At 39.8% G+C, this 26,812-nt stretch overlaps 1 protein-coding gene across 2 annotated transcripts in view; it reads left to right on the top strand.

Annotated features, from left to right (window-relative positions):
• aff2 (AF4/FMR2 family, member 2) overlaps positions 1-26,812 on the top strand; it is a 399,395-nt gene that overhangs the window by 19,283 nt on the left and 353,300 nt on the right. The window contains exon 2 of one of the 2 annotated variants that reach the window (XM_061901649.1): positions 20,317-20,421. The exons of the other annotated variant lie outside the window; for it this stretch is intronic. Coding sequence (XP_061757633.1) covers positions 20,396-20,421 — 26 coding nt within the window. The 5' untranslated portion in view covers positions 20,317-20,395. The remainder of the gene's footprint in view (positions 1-20,316; positions 20,422-26,812) is intronic. 2 annotated transcript variants of the gene reach the window in all.

Below are 26,812 nucleotides of genomic sequence, written 5' to 3'. Positions count from 1 at the left end.
GAAGTTCCGAGCTCTGTAGCAACTAACTGTGCAGAAAGTCTTTGCACTATGCTCTTTAGCATCTGCTGACCCCTCTCTGTCAGTTTACGTGGCCTACCACTTGGTGGCGGAGTTGTTGTTCCCAAACTCTTTCATTGTCTTATAATAAAGCCGACAGTTTACTTTAGAATATTTAGGAGCGAGGAAATTTCACGACTGGATTTGTTGAACAGGTGGCATCCTATGACAGTCCATGCTAGAAATCACTGAGTGCGGCCCATTCTTTCACAAATGTTTGTAGAAAAAGTGTTTGCGTTTATACACCTGTGGCCGAGTCAAGTGATTAAGACACCATATTTTCATAATTTGAATGGGTGGAGAAATACTTTTGGCAATATAGTGTATTCGAGGTGTATTTCTGTTTCAGCGTTCTTTCCTTTGTTTACTTTCTGTTTCTTTTCAAGCACTGATTAATCACACGTGCCTCTGTTTGGTGATCAGGAGGCTTGATCACTAATCAGAGAGCTTTATATGCGAGTGTCACCCTGCCTATCTTGCAGGCCCATTGTTCTGGCGACAGTTATGTTGTTTCTCCTTCTGCTCCTCTCAAGGTACCGGTATTATCAATCAATCAATCAATCAATCAATGTTTGCTTATATAGCCCTAAATCACTAGTGTCTCAAAGGGCTGCACAAACCACCACGACATCCTCGGTAGGCCCACATAAGGGCAAGGAAAACTCACACCCAGTGGGACGTCGGTGACAATGATGACTATGAGAACCTTAGAGAGGAGGAAAGCAATGGATGTCGAGCGGATCTAAAATGATACTGTGAAAGTTCAATCCACAATGGATCCAACACAGTCGCGAGAGTCCAGTCCAAAGAGGATCCAAGACACAGCAGCGAGAGTCCCGTTCACAGCGGAGCCAGCAGGAAACCATCCCAAGCGTAGGCGGACCAGCAGCGCAGAGATGTCCCCAGCCGATACACAGGCGAGCAGTACATGGCCACCGGATCGGACCGGACCCCCTCCACACGGGAGAGTGGGACATAGAAGAAAAAGAAAAGAAACGGCAGATCAACTGGTCTAAAAAGGGAGTCTATTTAAAGGCTAGAGTATACAAATGAGTTTTAAGGTGAGACTTAAATGCTTCTACTGAGGTGGCATCGCGAACTGTTACCGGGAGGGCATTCCAGAGTACTGGAGCCCGAACGGAAAATGCTCTATAGCCCGCAGACTTTTTTTGGGCTTTGGGAATCACTAATAAGCCGGAGTCCTTTGAACGCAGATTTCTTGCCGGGACATATGGTACAATACAATCGGCAAGATAAGATGGAGCTAGACCGTGTAGTATTTTATACGTAAGTAGTAAAACCTTAAAGTCACATCTTAAGTGCACAGGAAGCCAGTGCAGGTGAGCCAGTACAGGCGTAATGTGATCAAACTTTCTTGTTCTTGTCAAAAGTCTAGCAGCCGCATTTTGTACCAACTGTAATCTTTTAATGCTAGACATGGGGAGACCTATGTCATGTTAAACAATGTTTAGTGGTAACCTTATGCCTCTCATGTACTTCAGTGGCAGGCTTTGTTTTGTATCTTGCCCTGTTATTGGATTAAAAGACCCGGGGCTGATTCTGCCTCTTCCGTTTTTTCGCATCCTGAAAACACGACCTTCTGTACGATGCGACCAGAACTTTACAGTTCAAGGTCATAAAACATATTGTATTGTATCCATCCATCCATCCATTTTCTAATGCTTATTCCCTTTGGGGTCGCGGGGGGCGCTGGCGCCTATATTGTATTGAATTGACATCTTATTTGTATTTGATTTTTTCCTGGATGTCCACCATAGATGTTTTCTTTTAAAGAGTTATAAAGAGTTATAAAATCATTTGCACAATGCATGCATCAAAAGGTTAGGTAAAAAACCATCCATCCATTTTCTACAGCTTGTCCCTTTTGGGGTCGCGTTGGGTCGCTCGAGCCTATCTCAGCTGCATTTGGGCGGAAGGCGGTGTACACCCTGGACAAGTTGCCACCTCATCGCAGGGCTAATACACATAGACAGACACTATTCACACTCACATTCACACACTAGGGCCAATTTAGTGTTGCCAATCAACCTATCCCCAGCTGCATGTCTTTGGAAGTGGGAGGAAGCTGGAGTACCCGGAGGGAACCCACGCAGTCACAGGGAAAACATGCAAACTCCACACAGAAAGATCCCGAGCCCGGGATTGAACCCTGACTACTCAGGACCTCCGTATTGTGAGGCAGACGCACTAACCCCTGTTCCACCGTGCTGCCTGGTAAAAACGCAAATCAATCAAAAATATTTATATGTTGCTGACCTTATAACTGGAGCATGTTAGGCGGAGTACCATGTGGTTATTTTTATTTATTCATAAACTGTTGGATTAAATTAACATTTAAATCATCCTCCAGACCAAAAGAAATGGAGCTGATCCTTTTCTTTTGTGAGTTGGCTCTTAACTAATATCCCTTAAAATATCTGCGAGGGCCTTTAAATACATTTTTTTTTCTTTTTTTTTTGTCCTGTCCAGCTTCTCAGGCAAATCGTTGATGTAGATGCCCATATCAGCTGTTCAGATTTACTTTACAAAAGAGAAGTGTAGGATACTTCTCTTGTTGCCTTATTTGAATTTAACTTTATTAAAAGTATTTATATTATCATTTGGTGCAGCCGGGCCGGAGCAGGAGGGGATAGAGATAGAAAAAAAGGAAGACAGAGGGGGAAATTGTGGGGACAAGAGGGGGATTAGACAGAGAGACAAAAACAACAACAGCAAACACAACAATAATAACAACAACAATAGAACAACACCAGCACATACGATATGTACAAATATGATCGTAAAAGTGAGCGCATATAAGCAGTTAGTGAAATAAATAATAATATATAAATGACAATGAGCATTTTTACATTACAACTGGAGCAATACAAATACCAATAGAAAAAGTGCTATTGATAATGAACAATACCAATAGTTTACCTCTATTATCAACAATACAGTTGTTCAAATGCAACAATACCTATACATAATGATAACGAGAAAGATTAAAAAAAAAAAAAAGGAATACCGAAAGATGGAGGGGAAGAGAGAGAGGCAACCTATATTAATCTTGTAGATTGTTATAGTAACAATGGGTTAAGCTTTGTCAGTATGCCATGTGTTGCCCAGTTTACCCTAGGGCAACAACGTTGATATATGTTTAAATACATTTGATGTCGTTGCTGACTCAGCGCTAACAAATGTCATAATATACAGGAAGGAGATTCTTTCCGATTTTTTTTTTTTCAAGTTATACAATATTCTTATTTCCTACATCAAAGAAGTCCCAAGCTCCCTTTAGAAAATCACTCCCATCGTAAAAAAACAAACAAAAAAATTAGAAACCTAATTGATGTTTGTGTGGATTTTTCTTGTGAGGAAAACAAACAGAGAAAGAAAACAGTTGAGAAGCTCCCCACACATTTGTTAAATGTTCACAAACCCAACAGTGAAAGTTTATTTGTGATCCTCTTCATCCTCCTGCTTTCAACTTTTGTTTGTGGCCCTTCTTCTTCCTCCCATCTCACTACAAGGCTCTTTATGGTTATGATAAAGTGTCCAATGCATGTAACCTGCTCCTAACATCATGTGTGGCTGTGAAATCAGGGAGAGATGGTGGTGGATGTTAGTTGATTACATTAGATTAGATAGTACTTTATTTAATCCGTCAGGAGAGTTCCTTCAGGAAAATTAGAATTTTCACCACAATCCCATTCAATATCAAACAAACATTATAGGGAGACACAACAGGATCGCTGACGGGTCTGCCGGCTTCCAGCGCCCCTTACAAAAAAGATGAGATACAGGTAAACAAATTAAAAAATCGGTCTTAGCCTGGGCCCTGGAGAGGGGGTGCAGACTGAGGATGTCGACAGGCATAGTTTGTGTAAACAAAGTAGGCAATTCAGGACATCACAATGGGTTTCTAATAGGGATGGGAGATATGGTCTCTATTTTATATCACAATATATATTTCAGTTTCCTGCAAAAACAATCTAAACCACAATATATTCTCTGGTATGTAAATGATAATGTAAACGTTTCAAAATGGGTTACAAAAGATCCTAATTTAGCTGCTGACATGTACAATAACATACTGCCCCATTTCAGGTTGTATTATTCTTTTCAAAACCCTTATTATTATACTTGTTGATTTACTGTTAATATCTGGTTACTTTCTGTTGCAACATGGTTCTATCTGCACTTCTGTTAAAATGTAAAAGGCACTTTTTTTCTCTGTTCTTTTGATACTTTCCCTTAGCTTTGGGCGATACTACACATGTGAGTATTGTAACCAAGTAGTTACAGGGGGAGTATTAGTCATACTAATACTGATACTTTACATTTTCAAGATCATTGTATGATTACATTTTTGATCACAATTACAATCAGACAAAAACACAGGATGGCATTGTAACTATTTATATATATATATGTATATATGTATTTATGTATGTATGTATGTATATATATATATATATATATATATATATGTCTAATATATATATATATATATATATATATGTATATATATATATATATATATATATATATATATATATATATATACAGTGGGGCAAAAAAGTATTTAGTCAGCCACCGATTGTGCTAGTATTCCCACTTAAAATGATGACAGAGGTCTGCAATTTTCATCATAGGTACACTTCAACTGTGAGAGACAGAATGTGAATAAAAAAATCCAGGAATTCACATTGTAGGAATTTTAAAGAATTTATTTATAAATTATGGTGGAAAATAAGTATTTGGTCAACCATTCAAAGCTCTCACTGATGGAAGGAGGTTTTGGCTCAAAATCTCACGATACATGGCCTCATTCATTCTTTCCTTAACACGGATGAATCGTCCTGTCCCCTTAGCAGAAAAACAGCCCCAAAGCATGATGTTTCCACCCCCTTGCTTCACAGTAGGTTTGGTGTTCTTGGGATGCAACTCAGTATTCTTCTTCCTCCTAACACGACGAGTTGAGTTTATACCAAAAAGTTCTATTTTGGTTTCATCTGACCACATGACATTCTCCCAATCCTCTGCTGTATCATCCATGTATCCATTTTCCTATAAACTCAACTGGTTGTGAGTTTATACCAAATGTTTATTGATTAATAAACTTTGATTCAACGGTAGTATTAAAAGCATTATCGCCCACAAATGTGATAAAGTGGCGACTTGTCCAGGGTATACATCACTATTCCGCCCGTGTGCTGCTGGGATTCGCACCCCTAACACCCTGATTGCGACAAGCAGGGGAAAATAGATGGATGGATGGTTTGTCACAATAGGAATCGGCATTAAACTGGTATGTTACTCATAAAAGGATACACGGATCACACAGAACTCATTTATAGTCCATATATTGTGTTCAGTCTCACATTCAATCTGCCTTTCAATGCTCTCCAGCTCTCAATCAAAGCAGTCACACGTGCACGCTTGCAATCATTCATCATGTCAAATTGTGTGCCCCCGCCTGGTGATAAGCCTTCATTTGCCGAAGCAGCTCCACTTGATTCTACTTACCACTAACATCAGTAGCGGCTCACAGGCTCTGAAAGGAAGCTGTGTTCTGTCCAGAAACTGCCAAAGATTCCATGGGCAACTCTGACAAAGGGTTTTATCTCGGAAGAACAGTGGTCCATTTGGCCATTCTGGCGCGGCGTGGCTCGGTTGGTAGAGCCAACAACTTGAGGGTTCCAGGTTCGTTCCCCACTTCCCCCATCCTAGTCACTGCCGTTGTGTCCTTGGTCAAGACACTTTACCAACCTGCTCCCAGTGCCACCCACAGTGGTTTAAATGTAGCTTAAGTATGTAGATAATGGGTTTCCCTATGTAAATGTTAGTTTATTTCACCCCACATTTAGTCTCATACGTGTGGAACAATTGGAGTCCATCTAGAAAAAAAATCGTGTAAGACACTTACACGAAGACAAGGGACAATGGTACTGGGCTACTGAGCGGGATAATGTACCTATCATAACATCTCATTCGTACAGTAGGAAGGGGATTCATGTGTCTGTCGCGGTTTCCCTAGAGAGGGGTTGGGGTGCATTATGACCTATAGCCGCCAGCTAAAGAATTTTGGATATCCTAAAACGTGTTATGTGGCAATTCCAACTTTGACGACAGCGTTAGTTGCTCTGTAGAGTAGCGCTTTTCATTTTCAGCAGAGGGCATCACAAAACGATAACGAAAACGATCGTGCTGAAATTGCTGTGTCTGTTACTAGCAGTACTTTAATAATGCAGACTGGTGTTGATTTAGAGTTTTAAATGGCGCATATGCTTTTCTTTGGCAATAAAGATGTAAAACATGAAGATACATTCGAAGTAGCCAAAAGACACCTGAAGATGCAATTAGCCGTGTGCAGCGGAAGTGAGGCTTCATCATCGTCATTTGCACCTCGGCAAAAAAGACTATCAAGTGTTATGTGGTGTGTTCATTCACTCGTTAGTTTCACGATGACATCTCAGCATCGTAATAGACTGAGTAGACCTGCTGTGATATCTTAGGAGCTAAGGATGTGTGGTCATCGGCTATCCCCCTTGATTATGGTTTTGTCATTTAAACGGGTCGTGTTGTCATACTTGCTAACCCTCCCGGATTTTCCGGGAGACTTCCGAAATTCAGCGCCTCTCCCGAAAACCTCCTGGTACAAATTTTCTCACGAAAATATCCCGAAATTCAGGTGGATTTGGAGGCCACGCCCCCTCCAGCTCCATGCGGACCTGAGTGACGTGTAAAACGAGCGTGTCTGCCTGATGACGTTATAACTGTAGAATGATCGAGGGCGAGTTCTTGGTTTCTTATGTGGGTTTTTTGTTAGCAGTTTCATTAACGTCCTCCCAGCGCGGTAAAACAACACACAACAACAGCAGTCCGTTTTCGTCTACCGAAAAGCAGTTTGTCTGCCAAACAGCAATGTGTTGTGACACTCTTAATCAGGACAATACTGCCATCTACTGTACATGCATATGGTTAGAAAAACAAGGATGGAATATTCAACCCTCAACTCAACAATGAGTAGATGAGTGTTATGTGTGTAAATGTGTAAATAAATGAACACTGAAATTCAAGTATTTCTTTCATTTATTTATATATATATATATATATATATATATATATATATATATATATATATATATATATATATATATATATATATATATATCTAGAATATATATACATATAGCTAGAATTCACTGAAAGTCAAGTATTTCTGTATTTCTGTATATATATATATATATATATATATATATATATATATATATATATAGCTAGATAGAATTCACTGAAAGTCAAGTATTTCTGTATATATATATATATATATATATATATATATATATATAGCTAGATAGAATTCACTGAAAGTCAAGTATTTATATATATATATATATATATATATATATGTATATATATATATATATATATATGAAATACTTGACTTGGTGAATCTATGAATCTAGCGGTAAATGTACTCCTCCCCTCTTAACCACGCCCCCCCACCACACCCCCACCTCCCGAAATCGGAGGTATCAAAGTTGGCAAGTATGCGTGTTGTTCACTTGAAGAGCAATGTGCTGCATTTGCCAGAATTAAAATAAATGATGTGGCTATAGAAATTGTGTAATGTATTTAATGTTGTTTACTAAAATACCAGCTGGACCACAATCACCATGGAGTGGATCATCAGCAGATGTTCCTTAACACCCATGCTGTTGCTTTAAAATAAACAGTAAAAAACCTCATCTATTTCACAGTAACTCAACTTTTTGCAGAAGAACAATGTACTATTTTTAAATGTATCGTTCTGATTTACAAAGATTGTCGCTGGAAATGGGGTAATTTCAAACACTTGTCTTATTTGTCAGTGTGTAACTGCTTTGCCAATAAAAATGACTTACAGCTTTGTAACTATCAATTAGACTGGCAACCAAATCCATACATACTAGAGTCTGCTAAAGGTTTTGCTATAAAGTTCATTTCTTTTGTGATGTCACATCTTCCACAGGTTAGTTTTCTGTGTATTTTGTATAGGTAAATTTTACATTGTTGGATATCTATTCAAACCGACACAACCACAAATGATATCAAATTAATACACAACATGAAGAGCCTCAAAGCTCTTTGTGTTCCTCTACAATTTTTACGCTGGCACATGCAGGCTCTTGGTGTGAGCCCACGATGCAAAGACCACAAGGCGGTGTGCATGTAAAAGGTCATTTTATTAGGGAAACAGCAGGAAGTACAAGCTTCTCTACTGATGTAGATCGAGGGTAAAAAAACGCTTTGGCAAGTGAAAAAACACAAATAGGAACAACACAAACATTCAACGATGGGCCAGTCTTGCAAGGAAGGGGACACATAAACCCTCCTGATTGGCAATCACGGACAGGTAAACCTCCTATTTGGCCAACAAGGGCTGGTAATAAGCCATGGCAAAGACACTAAAAGACAAACCCATAATATGAAATGGAACAAAAATATGAGTGTTGGACGCCAAACATACGGAAAAAATAACACAAACCAAAACAATCATGATGGATCAAGACAGGAATGCAAATAAAACATCACTGTAGTCAGTATTTCCGTCATAAATGCAATCCATTTATGTCTGTTTTGGTAAATAATAATAAATACACATGAGCTTGTAAGACAAAGATAGACAAAAAGTGAGAAAAAAACCCACACAAAGCCATTAAGAAATACAAAAAAACTTTCTTCAAGTGTCGAAAAGACAAAAAATAGTTACTAAATTTGTCTGTTGTAAAAGAGAATCTGGAGAGATATGAAAATATTGCACTAAATAATAATACGTTGGCAACACAGTATTTTATTCTCTGGCAGACGAGGGGCTTCATGTATCAATAATTGCGTGGATTTTCTATTAAAAGTGTACGCAATAAAAAAATTACATATATTCAAGTTTGCGTGGGCAGCACGTTGGCACAGGGGTTAGTGCCGGTGCCTTACAAAAGAAGGTCCTGGGTTCGATCGGGGTCTTTTTATGGATAGTTAGCATGTTCACCCCTTGGCTGTGTGAGTTCCCTTATGGTACTCCGGCTTCCTCCCACTTCTAAAGACATGCACCTGGGGATAGGTTGATTGGCAACACTAAATAATCCCTAGTGTGTGAACGAGAGTATCTCGAGAGGGACAAGCAGTAGAAAATGAATAGATGGATATAGTTTGCACACACACTTATTTAAGCACGTTTCTTTACTGCATCACTATCAATGTGGAATTGATTGTAGATGTTTGCGTAGAAAATGGATGGATGCATGGATGCAGGGCTGGGCACCCTCAGGCCACGCCCCCTTATAAATACGCAAATCATGCTGATATTAACCATGCGCCTGGAATCTGCACATTATGCTTACTTTTTTGTGTTTATCCATCCATCCATCCATTTTCTATCGCTTATTCCCTTTGGGGTCGCGGGGGGCGCTAGTGCCTATCTTAGCTACGATCGGGCAGAAGGCGGGGTACACCCTGGACAAGTCGCCACCTCATCGCAGGGATTTTTGTGTTTAGAGTGAAGTAAAAATGGTTGAGCTTGTTATGCTCTCAATGTTTTAGAGTCAGAGAATCGCATACAGGAACAAATAAGATATAAGTGGTACTACATCAGGAAGGTGAAAAAGAAGACAAACTTGCATGGCTAAAGCAGGCGAACGTACCAGAGATAAAGTAGGGCTGCACACCGTTTAGAAAAGGTATTTGCTGCAATGATGCGTTCAACTTTAGAAGAGGTAGGTGACTCCTGTTTCTCACAGTACAAATATAATTTGTGTAATTTACAACGAAATGTGTTCATAAAGTAGCCTGCTCAATGACAGTTTACAGTTTCTTGTGAAAAGTATGTAGTATTTGATTGGCAATCTTTTACATTTAAACATGCCAACACTATCAAAAAGACTGTTGTTTGATAACTCAATTTATTATTATAACTTAGGAAAGCAACTTGCTGTAGCAGTCGTACGTGAGACAAGGTCTAGCCATTCCTCTACGGACTCCGGTGCCATTCTACTGCAACCACCCACAGCTGCAACTGTTGGCCCAACTGGCCAAATTGGTGCTGGAGTCACAGAAAGACATTGTGACAGCAATATTAGATTAGATTAGATAGATTAGATAGTACTTTATTTATTCCGTCAGGAGAGTTCCTTCAGGAAAATAACATTTTCAGCACAATCCCATTGAGATCAGACAAACATTACAGGGAGACAGAACAGGATAACTGACGTGTCTGCCGGCTTCCAGCGCTCCTTACAAAAAAGGTGAGATACAGGTAAACAAGTGGGGGGGAATGGGAGAAAGTATTTTAAATACCGTATTTTTCGGATTATAAGTCGCTCCGGAGCATACGTTGCACCGGCCGAAAATGCATAATAAAGAAGGAAAAAAACATATACGTTGCACTGGAGTGTAAGTCACATTTTTTGGGGAAATTTATTTGATAAAATCCAACACCAAGAATAGACATTTGAAAGGCAGTTTAAAATAAATAAAGAATAGTGAACAACAGGCTGAATAAGTGTACGTTATATGACGCATAAATAACCAACTGAGAAGGTGCCTGGTATGTTAACGTAACATATTAACGTAAATACTATGGTAAGAGTCATTCAAATAACTATAACATATAGAAAATGCTATACATTTACCAAACAATCTGTCACTTCTAATCGATAAATCCCATGAAATCTTCTTCCTCGATGTCGCTTCTAAACAACTATGCCAACTCCAAAGGTATGCGCGCTTCCTCTTGTCGTTTTCTGCTGCATATTTCACTACGTCCAGCTTGTAATCTGCAGTACATGATTTCCTTTTCGGTGCCATTTTTGTTCAGACCCTTCTCAGTTTTTTTACAAGTTACCGCCAACGTTGAAATGATCAATTTTAATAGCTACGGCAGTAGCATATAGCATATAGCAGTTAGCATCCCATGACCCACAATGCACTTCTGCCATGACCCTCCCCCGCCGAATTCTTATTGGTGGACGTGTGTGTGACGATTGCTGACGTTTGTGTGTGACGATTGCTGACATTTTCTTTGTCTCTTCCGCGAATGAGATAAATAATATTATTTAATATTTTACGGTAATGTGTTAATAATTTTACACATAGGTCGCTCCGGAGAATATGTTGCACCCCCGGCCAAACTATGAAAAAAACTGTGACTTTTAATCCAAAAAATACGTTAGTTGAACATCTTTTCACGTTGTTGAAATGCAATGTTGGCTGAGTCTGAATAACCGCTTCTGTGTGTCGCCAAAGTGTCCATAGCCTGTTGAAAGGAGATGTTTGCGTGAGGCACCCCATATTTCCACATACAGTTCACTCTTTGTGCATATCAATTTGGCCGTGGAAAAGTACGTTTTTGTGTGTACGCAAGCTTAATTAACACTTGAGAACCCAGGTGCGTATGAGGTGTGTTAAGAGGCAGATTTACTATGCCATTTTCTTTTAAGTTGTTGTATGGATAGCTACTAACCAATCTATTGTCAGTACTACCTGCTCCAGAGTCCCGTAAAATTAGACTGTTCCATATTTTGATACATTTGTTGCACAATATGTCACATCTGGTTGGCTTAAGCACTTGGCGAGAAACAAGCATTCAGAGTGGACTCAGCTGGGCTAACTCTAAGTAAAGCTGCAATTTTCTATGCCAACAAAGCGAGTATACTTGACAGAAAATGAACGTAAAGTTGGCTCCACTTTTAAAAATGTGCTCGATCCATGCTAATGTACATTGGATTTGCCGTATGCATGTTCAATGGTTAGCATTAACAATTTTACATGACGATTATAACAACTCCAAATTTGGTAATGTAGACTACAACTGAGACAGATTGCAGTACGTACAATACTTTCAGTCTAAACACTTTGTAGGGCTCAACTAAAGACCAGTCTGGCACACTCAACATAATGTCAGACTATTTCCTATCTACAGAACACAGCGTAGTCCATACATTACTGCTATCTAACGTCTAGGAATTACAACTGCATGTAAAGTCTACTATATATTACTTGCAAATGAGACTCAAAAGTGTAGGAAAACATAATATAACAACAAGACTGCACAATTATTGTCAGATCACAGTTAAATTAATAAATTAAGACAATATTTTATAATCAAACAATTGTATTTTTACTGGAACACACACAAAAGTTTGAGTTTAACAAGTTTAAAAAGTGCTGAAAATTGGTACCCTGGAATACTGGGAGTTGGTAAGGTATGGATTCAAATTTGAGAGATAGCCTACTCATCAGTAGTTGAACCTCATGTTACATTGACAGACTGTCCCATTAATTTTAATGAGTGCTGTGCTGAAATATTTTTTGGTCCAAATTTTTGGTGGCCTGCCGCCACAAGTACATGAATGTACGGGAAACACTGCACACTCAAACCGAATGACCTCGGATGACTTCACTCACTTCATTTTACCAGATGCTTAACTTGACTGACAGTCAAGGTCACGAGAGATCACACGAAAAAGTTAAAATCTATGAAAAAAAAGCAAACAACAGACGACTATAATCAACCGCCTCTTAATAGGTATTCTAAAAGTGCAGAATAAGGCATATGCAGCACTTTTAGATTAAGCTTATATCATAAACAGTTTTATTAGGCAATTCAGACATCACTAAAAGTTTGAAAAGAAATGGATACAGAACAAACTATGCAAAGCTACTACTAAAAAATTGCATTAACAATTTATGTAAAAATGACCCACAATCAGAACCACAGCCAACTTGTGTTGTTATATCAGCATAAACGTTGCTTGTTTGTTATAGAACATTAGCTAATGTAGTTAGTCAAATATTCATCCATCCATTAATTTTCTACCGCTTGTCCCTCTCGGGGTTGCGGGGGATTTTAACATAAATTACATCAATGAGTATAAAATAATAAATGGAATAGCAAATATCTTAATTTAACCAGTAAAGTCGGTATATAGTGTAGGGGCCAAATTTCCTGAAAGCTAAGGACCGGGGGGCTGGACTTTGCCCTTCACGATAAGTCGTACTTTGTATATTCCAGAGAACCAGTGTCCTCTAAAGTAGACATTTGATTTTGGTCAATTTATTTTGTCAGAGTTGCAGGAGCGCTCTGCTGATTTTAAGAACCAAAACTGCTGGTCTCTCACAAGTTCTTTGAACTGAACTCACAGATGGGCTACCAGTTGAATAGCCTAAATGATGAAAAAGAGAGGACCTAAAATGGAACCTTGAGGAACACCACTAAAATAACCAAATAAGTTGAACAAATGACTACTGACTGCATCAATCTACAGCAATACCTTAGTTACATAAATCCCATTATGAAAATATAATGTATTACCGCCAAAATGGAAAAAACTTAAAGAGGTGCCTTAAAGAACACCTCAGTTATGTAAATCACAAGTTTGGACCCCAGTGTTTTATGATTGCTAGTAAGGTTAAAAAGTCAATGCAAGGATCTGCCAATGTGTTTGCAGTACTCCAAGTTCCTTTATACGCAGGAGCACTCTAGTGTTTTTAAGAACTTGCTGCAAAAACGTTTGTCTCCCAGGTTTTGAACTGAACTCGGGGATGGTATTATGCTATTCCTTGGCCAGATTTGGCCCCGGGCTTCCAGTTGAATAGCACTACAGGGAGTTTTCATCACTGCTACTTTCTTGCCAATACATTCTTTACAATTGTATATGTTTAGTGTTCCACATAACTTTCACTTTTGGCATACATTGAATAAAATGATAAAACATTTTTTTTAAAGTGTAATTACCACTGATAGTCACACACACACACTAGGTGTGGTGAAATTACCCTCTGCATTTGACCCATCCCCTTGTTATACCCCCAGGGTCCGTATCGTGTGTTATGTGGACTTTTGACTTTGTTTGAGCACTTCCTTGTGTGTATTTGTCACCATGGCGACTTCATTTGTTCCACCTGCACTAACTTTCTGACGCACACCTGTTTTCTATTATTGTTTGAGTATTTAAACCTGCCGGCTACCTGTGTTCGTCCTGGATGTTTTGAGTGCTTCATGCAACAGTTACATTTGGTATTCTACTTTGTATTTACCTGGCTAAGTCACGTCTTAGCTTCGCGTGCGCTCTGCATGTCGTTTCTCTATTTGGACACTTTGAACTCGATGCTTGCTAACCATTAGCATTTAGCATCCCGTGCGTAGGCACACCTTTTCTTTGCTTTTTTTCAAGTGTTCTTTTGTCATTTTTATATTAAACTACCGTATTTCCTTGAATAGCCACCGGGGCACTAATTAATTTAAAACCTCTTCTAACTCCTGCGCTTATTCAAGGCATGCGGTAAAAGTAAGCAGGTGCTAATAATTTTAAAACCTCTTCTCACCCCTGCGCTTACCAATGGCATGCAGTAAAAAATTGAGTGTGATGAAAAAAAAAAGAATTTCATAAAAAATTCTTCTGCGGCCGCGGCCTGGTGGTTGGGGACCACTGCTCTACATCATGTCGTTGCATCTACCTTTGTAAGATACCGTCTGTGTGCCGGTAGGATGCATGAATTTCGCTGTTTCTCATACGAGATTGCAATGCATACTTGGTCAACAGCCATACCGTTTACACTGATGGCTCAGTGTAAAAACCCAGAATTCCAATACGTGCTAGCGGGTGTATAATATAGCTAAGAGTCATGGATGCATTGGAATTCTGGGTAATTCTTATGTTGCGTTTATAATGTGTTACAGAGCCAATGTTCTCCAGAAATGTTTTCGTTATTCTTGTTTGGTTAGGGTTCAAAGAGTGTGGCGCATATTAGTAAAAGTGTTAAAATAGTTTTATATCACAACCATTAGTTTGATCTGTATGGCTGTGGAACATGACCCCTGGTTTACACACAGTAAAAGCAAACAAAAACTCCTCCGCCATTTTGAAAATGACGGCAGGGGAAGCGTCACTCGTGATGTCACGAAATTGACCCGGCGGTAAAAGTAAGCATGCGCTATTAAATTTGGGGAGCAAGTTTTACCTGGCAGTAATTCAAGGCAGGCGCGTATTACATTCAAGGAAATACGGTAGTTCTTACCTGCTATCCTGCCTGTCCGAGTCCTGCAGCATCTGGGGGTGACAACTCGCGCATCCACAATGCGCCACAAACGCAACACGGACACTTTAACCACAAGGCCACTGAGCTACCAAAAAAAAATCAAAACTTAAATATTTTTTTGCTCACCACCGCCTATTATAGCACAACCCCTTAATCACAGCTACAAAACACTCGTCACCACATATGAAAACAGAGGAATCACAATAAAAAACTAATGCACATAACTTGCAAGTATACTTGTATTTCAGTTATGTCCACAACTGCTTATGTTGACGACATTCTAATGTGTACAGTTTAAAGATTATGTTTTATTATGACTTGAAGATGATTGGACATTGCAAATGTCCTAGAGCAGGGGTAGGGAACCTATGGCTCTAGAGCCAGTTGTGGCTCTTTTGATGACTGCATCTGGCTCTCAGATAAATCTTAGCTGACATTGCTTAACAAGTTAAGTAATGAATTATTCCGCTGGTAATCACAGTGTGAAAAATATTGTTCAAAATATAAAACATTCTGATGCATTTTAATCCATCCATCCGTTTTTTTTTCCCTGCACCTGTTCAAGAAGTCGCATAAGTAGTAAGAAGTATTTTAGTTATTATTGGTTAGCTTCAGAATAACATCCATCCATTTTCTACCGCTTATTCCCTTTCGGGGTCACGGGGGGCGCTGGCGCCTATCTCAGCTACAATCGGGCGGAAGGCAGGGTACACCCTGGACAAGTCGCCACCTCATCGCAGGCTTCAGAATAACAATGTTATTAAAAAATAATTAGAGACTTATTATACTCAAAAAATGTTGGTCTTACTTAAAAATGCACACATTTAGTTGTATTCAGTGTTAAAAAAGTATATTATATGGCTCTCACAGAAATACATTTTAAAATTTTTGGCTTTCATGGCTCTCTCAGCCAAAAAGGTTCCCGACCCCTGTCCTAGAGGGTCCAAATCAATTAATTTAATCATCATGAGCAATGATATGGATTCATGATATAAGGAAATTAACCGGCGTAATAATATTTGCATAATGGATGGAAACCGTTAACATGTCCAAACTATTATTTTGGAAATTAGGACACATTTATAGTTCGTTGTCAGTTGAATCTCACCGTCTGCCGATCAAAAAGCAGATGGGTTACGAGTGCAGAGTCCCTCACTGTGCTGTGATAGACTTTGAAATACGCACACAAAAAAAAAAATCCTAGAGCGCTTGGCAGGACTGCACAGATTAAACTGTTTCAAATGAAAGTAAAATAATATAAAAGTAGATGTGAAAGCAGAGGGAGAAAAGCGGCGGTGGCGACAGAGCAGGCGAGGGGCTAATGACGTAGCTTTTTTGGCTGGGACCAATTTACTGTGAGGCTTTCAAAGGTCATCTCCTACACGAAGGCCTGTCTGTGACAAATTACATTATTTACACCGACTAGAAAGAGGCAGTAGGGGGGACTGGGAGAAAGACGCAGAGTCTAAGAAGAGCGATCCGAAAAGGGATGGTGGGCATGAGGTTGATATTTGACAGTAATTGCTCCACACGGTTAACACAAGAACCCTGGAGACATTTGGCAAGATTCTCCTAATGGCGCTGCTATCAAACAACAGCCACATTTCTGAAAAAGGACCCCGGTGTCCTACACACCATGGAGATGTTTCAATTCAACATATGTGCATTTTGGAATGCTCTTTGTTTCTCCTAATGTTCGTATTCACTGCTTTAACATCCCTCCTTCCTCTCACGGAGGTGCGTCCACACCCACCTGAAATAATGATTCCTATTAATTTGGACTGAAGACAAGAGGGAGTGTCTAATTAGTAAAGGAGAATGAGAGGACAGATGCAGAAAAGAGCACAGCCGACGAAAAGTCAAACTCTACCGACAGGGAATCTAATTAAATGACAGACACAGTGTTTGATTGACAGATGCTCTCTGCAAGAGCAGCGCACAGGACGTTTGATTGACAGGCGGTCCGTGAGCGCAGCCAGAAATGGGTAGAGAAAAGGAAGGTTGTTATTTCAAACATTAATGATATTGGGGAAAAAGAATGTGTTACATGTATGTCTGCATGGTGCAAAATCATTTCACATTTTTGTGTATATTTTGTTAGTTGCAGGATGTCACACCACTAGAAAGAATAAACAAGATGCGTCAATCACACCCCTAAAGACTTACTACTTGGAGTATGTGCATGTGCGTGTGTGTGTGCGTGTGCGTGTGTGTGTGTGCGTGTCTGCGTGTGTGTGTGCGTGTGCGTGTGTGTGTGTGCGTGCGTGTGCGTGTGTGTGTGTGTCCTGTGGGCTATGCAGAGAAGGAATAGCCAAAGGGATTAGTTGTTAAATGGTTTGGGATTTTGGGTTTTACTGGAATATTAATATTGTGATTCAACTTCCTAAACTAAGTCTCCAAAGAGTAAAGCATGATATTTCGTTAACATCCCCTGTAAGTGTTCCGCACAAAAGTGTTCTTTTTAAACGTTGTATCTATTTGAGCATATACAGTACAACACTACTCATTTTTACCAAGGGACACATTGCAATTATGGAGGGCCTCATAGTGAATGTACATGACTAAAAACATACACTATAATAGCCTTTTTACACAATATGCAGAGGCTATTGTTTTTGATTATTATATTTTTTTTTCTCACAGATTGACGGATAACTTGTTTTGAAATCGTAAGTCAAGGTGACAAACAGTATTTATTTTTGTCAACCAGAAAATTCAAATATTATAAAATAAGATGAAATACATACAAATAGGGCTTGGCGATATTGGCTTTTATTAATATCGCAATATTTTCATGCCATGTGGTGATATACGATATATATCTCAATATTTTTCCTTAGCCTTGAATGAACACTTGATGCATATAATCACACCAGTATAATGATTCTATGTGTCTACATTAAAATATTCTTCTTCTTACTGCATTAATATATGCTACTTTTAAACTTTAATGCACAGAGGGAACTCACAACTAAGTCAATTGACCAAAACTGTATTCTTCATTCTCTCGCGGGTGACTTTTTAAATGAAAGAACAAAGAACAAGTAGTGCTGCTACCTTTTGTGGTAACACTTCTGCTGCATACTTTGCATATTGCTGTTGTCTGCTGAATATCTTCCCGCTTGAAGCCAAACCAGCTGTTTTTTTGGGCATTAATTGTTCTTCTTCCATTTGTGATCAGTTTCGCACCTTCTCTCTCTTGTAATGTCACTCAACTCGCTCCGCTCCGCTTGCACGACGTGCCTCAGCTAACGTTAGCCATGCTGCTACCTCTCTGCTCGGCGAGAGCGTATGACGCTACACGGGCGACAGTATGTGAGGTATGTAAGAAGGCGGGCTTGTTTTACGTTTCTGTGAGAAGGAGAGACGAGAAGAGTGAGAAGAGCCTGTAGTGTAATGCCCGCAGCTAAACGCAACTGCGTGACAACGTATACTCAAATATAACGATATAGTCATTTTCTATATCGCACAGAGACAAACCCGCGATATATCGTTTATATCGATATATCGCCCAGACCTACATACAAATATACAATTTGCAAGTAGAAAATGTTTCTGTCAAAATTTAAAGAAGAAATACATTCAACTAGAAAGTGTTTTTATTATTTTTATTTCCAGCCTTTTGCATGCCACATAAATGGTTTAAAAAGATATGACGGGCCACGTAAATGACGTGACGGCCCAGATCTATCCCCCAGGCCTTGAGACTGACATCTCTGCTCATATCAAAATATTTACAAAGACTTAAAAAAAACTAAGTACATAAACATATACACATGTGTATGTATTAAATATATAAATATGTGTTTATTATTCTATTAGATTGGTAGCTCAGTCAACGCATGCCCAAGTTTATTCAACTTGTTCAGTTATTTTTTTTTAATAACTGAACAAGGAATATGTTTAAAGGGGAACATTATCACAATTTCAAAAGGGTTAAAACCAATAAAAATCAGTTCCCAGTGGCTTATTTTATTTTTTGAAGTTTTTTTAAAAATTTTACCCATCCCGGAATATCCCTAAAAAAAGCTTTAAAGTGCCTGATTTTCGCTATGTGCGAAGACACTGTCCATTTTCCTGTGACGTCACATAGCGATGCCAATACAAACAACGTGGCGGTTACCAGAGCAAGATATAGCGACATTAGCTCGGATTCAGACTCGGATTTCAGCGGTTCAAGCGATTCAACAGATTACGCATGTATTGAAACGGATGGTTGGAGTATGGAGGCAGATAGGGAAAACGAAATTGAGGAAGAAACTGAAGCTATTGAGCGATTAGCTATTGACGCTATTCGACCATGTTTGCCTTAGCATCGCCGGTAAAATGTGCAGACCAACGATCAGAAGTTTTGCATCTTGTGACACTGGATCAACTTAAATCCGTTGATTGGTAAGTGTTTGTTTGGCATTAAATGTGGGTGGAAGGAAACGCTTGATACAAATATAGTTTCAAATATACATACAGCTAGCCTAAATAGCATGTTAGCATCAATTAGCTGGCAGTCATGCCATGACCAAATATGTCTGATTAGCACATAAGTCAACAACATCAACAAAACTCACCTTTGTGATTTCTTTGACTTTATCGTTGGAAATGCATCTGCAGGTTATCCATACATCTCTGTGCCATGTCTGCCTTAGCATCGCTGGTAAATAGCATGTTAGCATCGATTAGCATGTCGTGCTAATTGATGCACATTCTATGTAAATCAACTTGAATCCGTCCCTGATCGTGTTGTTTCACCCTCCGACAACACACCGACGAGATATGACGTCTCCAAGGTACGGAAAACAGTCGAAAAAATGGAAAATAACAGAGCTGATTTGACTCGATGTGTATGATGTGTTTGACAAAATGGCCGATTGACTACCTAGGTGACGTCACGTTCTGACGTCATCGCTTTGAGAGCGATAAATAGAAAGGCGTTTATCTTGCCAAAATTCACCCATTTAGAGTTCGGAAATCAGTTAAAAAAAAAGGTCTTTTTTCTGCAACGTCAAGTTATATATTGAAGCTTACATAGGTCTGGTGATAATGTTCCCCTTTAATGGTTTCATTAAACATATTTAACACATCAATAAATATATTACTAAAAAACAGAAGTTAAACTTTGTCAAGCACTTCTGCATGGACTGAATTAATTGTTGCTTGAACTGGCTTTCTTTTTTCAAGTCCGTACACGCGGAGATGCCCGCGGTGCTCACCCACAAGAGAGATATTGTGCGTACGAAAGGATTAAAAAAGGGATGCAATGGCCGCCATGCAGAGTACAAACAGGTGAGCAAGATCATAATGACTCCAAACACTGGACTTGAGCCATGGTGTTCTTCTTTTTCTATTCTGTTGGTTTGAACTAAGTATCTCTCTGTGACATTCAGCAACTTTAACGTTATTTTTAATGAAAAATTTTCTCCATGATTTTGCCATAGTTGGTCTTAATTTGTGTCCAATATTGCTCGTAGTAAACTATTGCATTTATCCTTTGGTGCATTAAGAGCATTGCTTGACTATCCAGCCATCTTGAATCCAACAAAGTTTTGGTACATGCACAAATCTTGAGGTGGATAACTACTATAAATGGGTGCCTTTTTGCGAGTTGCGGTGCTAAAATTCAGGCTGCTACTTCCATGCTTTTATTTTGACGTTTACTTTACACTTAAGAGGACGTTGCTGTGTGTATGTTTGAATGCCCCTTCACGCGGCACTAATGATGAAACTGACAATACAAGAACGCATGTCAACATGAATGAACCTATTTTTTATAAAAAAAATATATATTTGGGTTTCAAATATGTTTGATGCGGATTTAAGCGAGCACATTTTAGTAATAACAGCATGGTTGAGTTGGTCGATGTAGTGGTAGAACAGTGTTTTTATTGCCTTGTGTGGAGTTGAATGATGTAATGATACCATTGTGCAATTTGCATAATAGTTGATCATTATTGTTAAAATGTTCATCATCCACAATCATTATGTGTGAGACACATATTTCCCATTTCTGTGTGTTCTAACAATGCAGGTAATGGGGATTCTGCTATTTAACATACACAGCACGCTAAAAACATAATAACACCAGAGGTTTGATAAAGGGCTTTATAGGTAGAAAATATGTATCCTCATGACCTGCATTGTTAGCCGCCTTGTGCTCGCAGTTTTTTACTATTTCGAAATGCACAGAGAAGGGAAAGACGTGTTCTCGTCTCACATTGTGGATGATTGCCACAATTCCCCCAAAAATGCATTTTTCCTTTAGAATTTTACGCTTTGTTCAGCGGACCACGAACACATCACAGTTATGTACTTTGAGACGCAAAAGTAAAATTGGTACATTACGTACTCCCACACTGCCACAGTTTAAGGGGGTCATAATATAATGTTTCTATTTTCAAAACACATCATTTTGTTCTGCATAACATAGAAACACATAATTTTGTTCTGCATAACATGTAACGATGGTTCTTTGGTCAACATTTTGAATGGATTTGCACGCATTTCAGCCACTTTTTGGCTGCTTCTAAAAACGTTTTTTTTTGAGAGGCAGAGTTGTTAGATGCGAATGAAGCCCTCTTTACCCACGTCCCCCTCAAGCTGAGTGAACTTTTGTGCCCGCCCCTGCAGCCATATTTTGTAGTTGTTTTTGTTTTTGTTTTGCAAAAACCTTATGGAATATGGACACCGGTGATTGCTACCAACCATTTAATTTTCACTTGACTTTCACCGCAATACAACATCCCAAATGATACGGTATGGCGAGAGCAGCAGCTCATTGTGGTTCCGCGTCGACTCAAGGAGGGAGGAGACAAGGCGCAGGCCAGAAAGGAGGGAAGCCAGGCACAAAATCTGGTATGATACTCTGGCTCAAGTTTAACTTCTACTGAGTCCACATCTCTCTAATGCTAAATCCTGGACGTACATGTGTATTGGCAATAAAATGCTATTCCATTATATATAGGCTGACCATACGTCCTCTTTTCCCCGTACATGTCCTCTTTTGTCCAGGTGGGTTTGTCTAAATACGTCAAATGTCCGGCATTTTGAATTAGGGTTGCGTGTATTTTCAATGTAGGTCCAGGGTTAAGTTACTGTATATATATATATATGTATATCAGGGATCAGCAACCTTTACCAGTCAAAGAGCCATTCAGACCCGTTTCACAAAATAAATAAGACAATGGGAGCCACAGCCATTCTCACGAATATCTGCTGGTGGTCACCCAGATAACAAGAATAAAAGTGTGTTATGAAGCCATTGCCTTTGACGCCTTCTACAACATGAACACAAACAGCTTTCCAGTCCAGTAACATGTTGTATGTGGCTTCCGCAGATACACGTACGAGATTGCAAGGCATACTGGGTGATACAGGTTACACTGAAGATTGTGATATAAACAACTTTAACACTCTTACTGATATGCGCCACACTGTGAACCCACACCAAACAAGAATGAGAAACACATTTCGGAACAACATCCTCACAGTAACACATTATAAACGCAACATAACAATTACCCAGAATCCCTTGCATCCATGACTTTCCCGCTAGCACCCCCCCAAACCCCCCCACGTCCGTGCGTCGGTTGCTGGAGGACGGTGAAGCTATTGTTTTATATTGAAAGGCTAAGCTAGCTACACAACAAATCCAGGTAAAATTGCTAATTCACATATTTCTGACTTACTGTTGTTACTTACCGTTTCTTTGTCTATTCTGTTGCCATAAATATTAGACACCCAGCCTGTGGTAGTAATTTTTTTTGGAAAATCCATCTTCCGCCCGATTGTAGCTGAGATAGGCGCCAGCGCCCCCCCCCGACCCCGAAAGGGAATAAGCGGTAGAAAATGGATGGATGGATGGATCTTCTGTGAAGTTGTGTGGTTGAAGCAGGACTCTTCTTTGCAAAAACTTATAGCGACTTCTTCACAGTTGAAGGCACTTTCTCTCGAATCATAGAAGTTGGAAGTAACGCGCTTTTTACTTCAGATGAGTCTGAAAGTTTGTGTAATGACTTGTGAGGGTTAAAGCAACCAACAACAGAGCATTTTCTTCTTTGGGTTCTTCGTGGAAATGTTGTGGTTGTAGGTTCCATACATAAATGAAAAATGGCTGACTCGCGCAAGTATGTCTGGGTAAATCTCTACCTTATATAAATGATCCACAAACTGATTACAAATATCTTCGCACTGCCTCCATGTTTTCATTTCAAATGTTCAGGACTTAGTGCATGTAGATCCAAAATACACAAAAACAGGTACCAATTAATTTGTAAGAGAAGTTGATTTTGCATAATAGGGCCCTTTTGATATAGTAAATCCCCATAATAGGCACCTAACCCGCCATGCTCTTTAATAGACACATCCATACCTTTGGAACGCTAAACAAGTTAGAATTTGTGAGAGTTACTTTGTTTTAGCCTGCAAAAACCCCTTCACTAGTATCTTTTTATGAAAAATATTACTTAGGTCTGATTAGTTAAGTTAGGTCGCAAAGTTGGCAACATTGAGCCTTCCCGGTACATCCTCTTATTCTCTGGCAGACTGGGTGCATACTGTATGTATTTAGGTAGGTTAGGAAAATAAGTTATGATGCATACCGCCACCTACTGTATGAACTTGTAATGACAAGTTTCAACCAAAGCCAGTTCCATTCCATTGTGTTTATTTGTGAGGGTGAACCGGCGGGTCACAACAAATAAGTATGCATGGGAAACTCTGCAGACAAGCAGGACCAACCCAAGCGCAGTAAATATTATTATTCGTATTTTACGGCAGTGGATAGAACAAGATGTGTCTGCTTATCTGCTGTTGCAAGTGTCCATGTCGTTAGATGAGACTAATTATGCCTACATGTACATTTCATTACAATTTTTCATTCACCACATTAACTTTGAGCGCATTCCACCCTCACGTCTTCAGAAAGATCAATAGATGGATTTCATTACCGTGCATGTGCAGCGAGGTGACGCAGACCTGAAACTTGGTAAGTGAATTGGACCAGCACGCTCATACGAGACTGATCGACTGGCTTGGTGGCATCCAATCGAGCTGAAAATTGTCACATTGATCATTACCTCAACAAAAAAAAAGCCCTCAAACCCACTGTATTCCAAGTGTTGATTATCCTGCACTACACGTGTCATGTGATCTATTCACTTACCAGGATTCAGCTTATTTTTCAGGACTTCCATTTCCTCCCGCTGTATCCCTCCCACTCTCCATCAGAAATGTATTATGTAGTTCATAATGATCCAGCAGTGCTCTTTAACACCTCCTCTTCCTTTTATTAGCTAACCTTTCCCTGTCGTCATCCCAGGCCTCCTTTCAGAAGCCTGATAAAACATTTGTTATCAAGCTGTTCTTTAATTAACATTGCACCCTGCTCCTTGTCCTAACGCGTTACCGTCTCTATTACATTGTCTGGACGTCTTACTCACCCTCCTCTTTTTCATTCAGACTTGTTTTTGCGTCTTTTCTTTCGGGATGTCTCCTATTCCTCGCATGTGACTCTATTATTCTGGGACATTCAGTGTGAAATCTAGCATGGCGCTCGTCTATTTCCTGCAGTAATTTGTGCAATCATGGCTCTCTTCCCCTGCTGGAGAAGTGTGTGTCAGTGTGCATGCAGAGCTTTAGTGTGTCCAACATGTTGATAAGGGTATCGATATAAGTGTCATTTTCCTGGGACGTATGAATGTGTTGTTGCAATTAGTATTTGTTTAAAAAAAACGTGTGGCGGAGCATCCAGTGGGCCAGAGCTATAATCGTGTAGCTAAAGCCAATATGTTAGAGCTGAAAAATCCATCCATCCATCCATTTCCTACCGCTTGTCCCGTTTGGGGTGGCGGGGGGTGCTGGAGCCTATCTCAGCTGCATTTGGGGGGAAGGCGGGATACACCCTGGACAAGTCGCAACCTCATCACAGGGCCAACACAGATAGACAACATTCATACTCACATTCACACACTAGGGACCATGTAGTGTTGCCAATCAACCTATCCCCAGGTGCATGTTTTTGGAGGTGGGAGGAAGCCGGAGTACCCGGAGGGAACCCACGCAGTCACGGGGAGAACATGCAAACTCCACACAGAAAGATCTCAAGCCCGGGATTGAACCTAGGACTACTCAGGTCCATCGTATTGTGAGGCACATGCACTAACCCCTGTTCCACTGTGCTGTCCGAGTTGAAAAATCCTCCATCCATCCATTTTCTACCGCTTATTCCCTTTCGGGTCACGGGGGGCGCTGGTGCCTATCTCAGCTACAATCGGGCGGAAAGCGGCGTACACCCTGGACAAATCGCCACCTCATCGCAGGGCCAACACAGTTGGATAGACAACATTCACACTCACATTCACACACTAGGGCCAATTTAGTGTTGCCAATCAACGTATCCTCAGGTGCATGCCTTTGCAAGTTGAAAAATATAAAATTAAATTGTAGTGCTGTTTGTATTTGGAAAAGTAAATATTTTCATAGGTTTCGTAGGGTTAGCTGACAGCAGACGATGTAATGTTTAAGGTGTGTGCCTAATGTAAGACACTATTATCCAGTGTAAAGCTGGTAAATCAGGGGTCCGGAACCTTTTTGGCTGAGAGAGCCATACAAGCCAAATATTTTAAAAAGTATTTCCGTGAGAGCCATACAACTTTTTTTTTAATTTTATTTAAACACTGAATACAACTATATGCGTGCATTTTTAAGAAAGACCAACATTTTTAGACTATAATAAGTCTCTTACTCTTTTTAATAACATCGTTATTCTGAGGATAGCCAAAAATAAATAAAATACTTCTTACCATTAATGCCACTTCTATAACAGGTCCGGTAGAAACCTGATGGATGGATGAAAATGCATGAGAGTGCTTTATATTTTGAACGTTATTTTTGATACTGTGATTACCAGCGGATTTATTCATTACTTATTGTGTTAAGCAATGTCAGCTAAAATTTATCTGAGAGCCAGATGCAGTCATCAAAAGAGCCACATCTGGCTCTAGAGCCATAGGTTCCCTACTCCTGTGGTAGACTCTAGTCATGTCACACCAGTCATGTTTTTATTTTTATTTTTTTTATACAAGGTTTGAAGTAAACGTTGCCTTCTTGTGTACTGTTTGCTGCAGTGAGTCATTTTAAACTTCATTTATGCTAATTGGGACGTTCAATCAATCAATCAATCAATGTTTACTTATATAGCCCTAAATCACTAGTGTCTCAAAAGGCTGCACAAACCACCACGACATCCTCGGTAGGCCCACATAAGGGCAAGAAAAACTCACACCCAGTGGGACATCGGTGACAGTAATGACCCAGTGGGACGTCGGTGACAATGATGACTATGAGAACCTTAGAGAGGAGGAAAGCAATGGATGTCGAGCGGGTCTAACATGATACTGTGAAAGTTCAATCCACAATGGATCCAACACAGTCGCGAGAGTCCAGTCCAAAGCGGATCCAACACAGCAGCGAGAGTCCCGTTCACAGCGGAGCCAGCAGGAAACCATCCCAAGCGGAGGCGGATCAGCAGCGCAGAGATGTCCCCAGCCGATACACAGGCAAGCAGTAAATGGCCACCGGATCGGACCGGACCCCCTCCACAAGGGAGAGTGGGACATAGAAGAAAAAGAAAAGAAACGGCAGATCAACTGGTCTAAAAAGGGAGTCTATTTAAAGGCTA

This window comes from Nerophis ophidion, linkage group LG05 (genome assembly GCF_033978795.1).
Source record: "Nerophis ophidion isolate RoL-2023_Sa linkage group LG05, RoL_Noph_v1.0, whole genome shotgun sequence".
NCBI lineage: Eukaryota > Metazoa > Chordata > Actinopteri > Syngnathiformes > Syngnathidae > Nerophis > Nerophis ophidion.
Note: the sequence above shows the minus strand (reverse complement) of the source record. Positions and strands in the feature narration are given on the sequence as shown.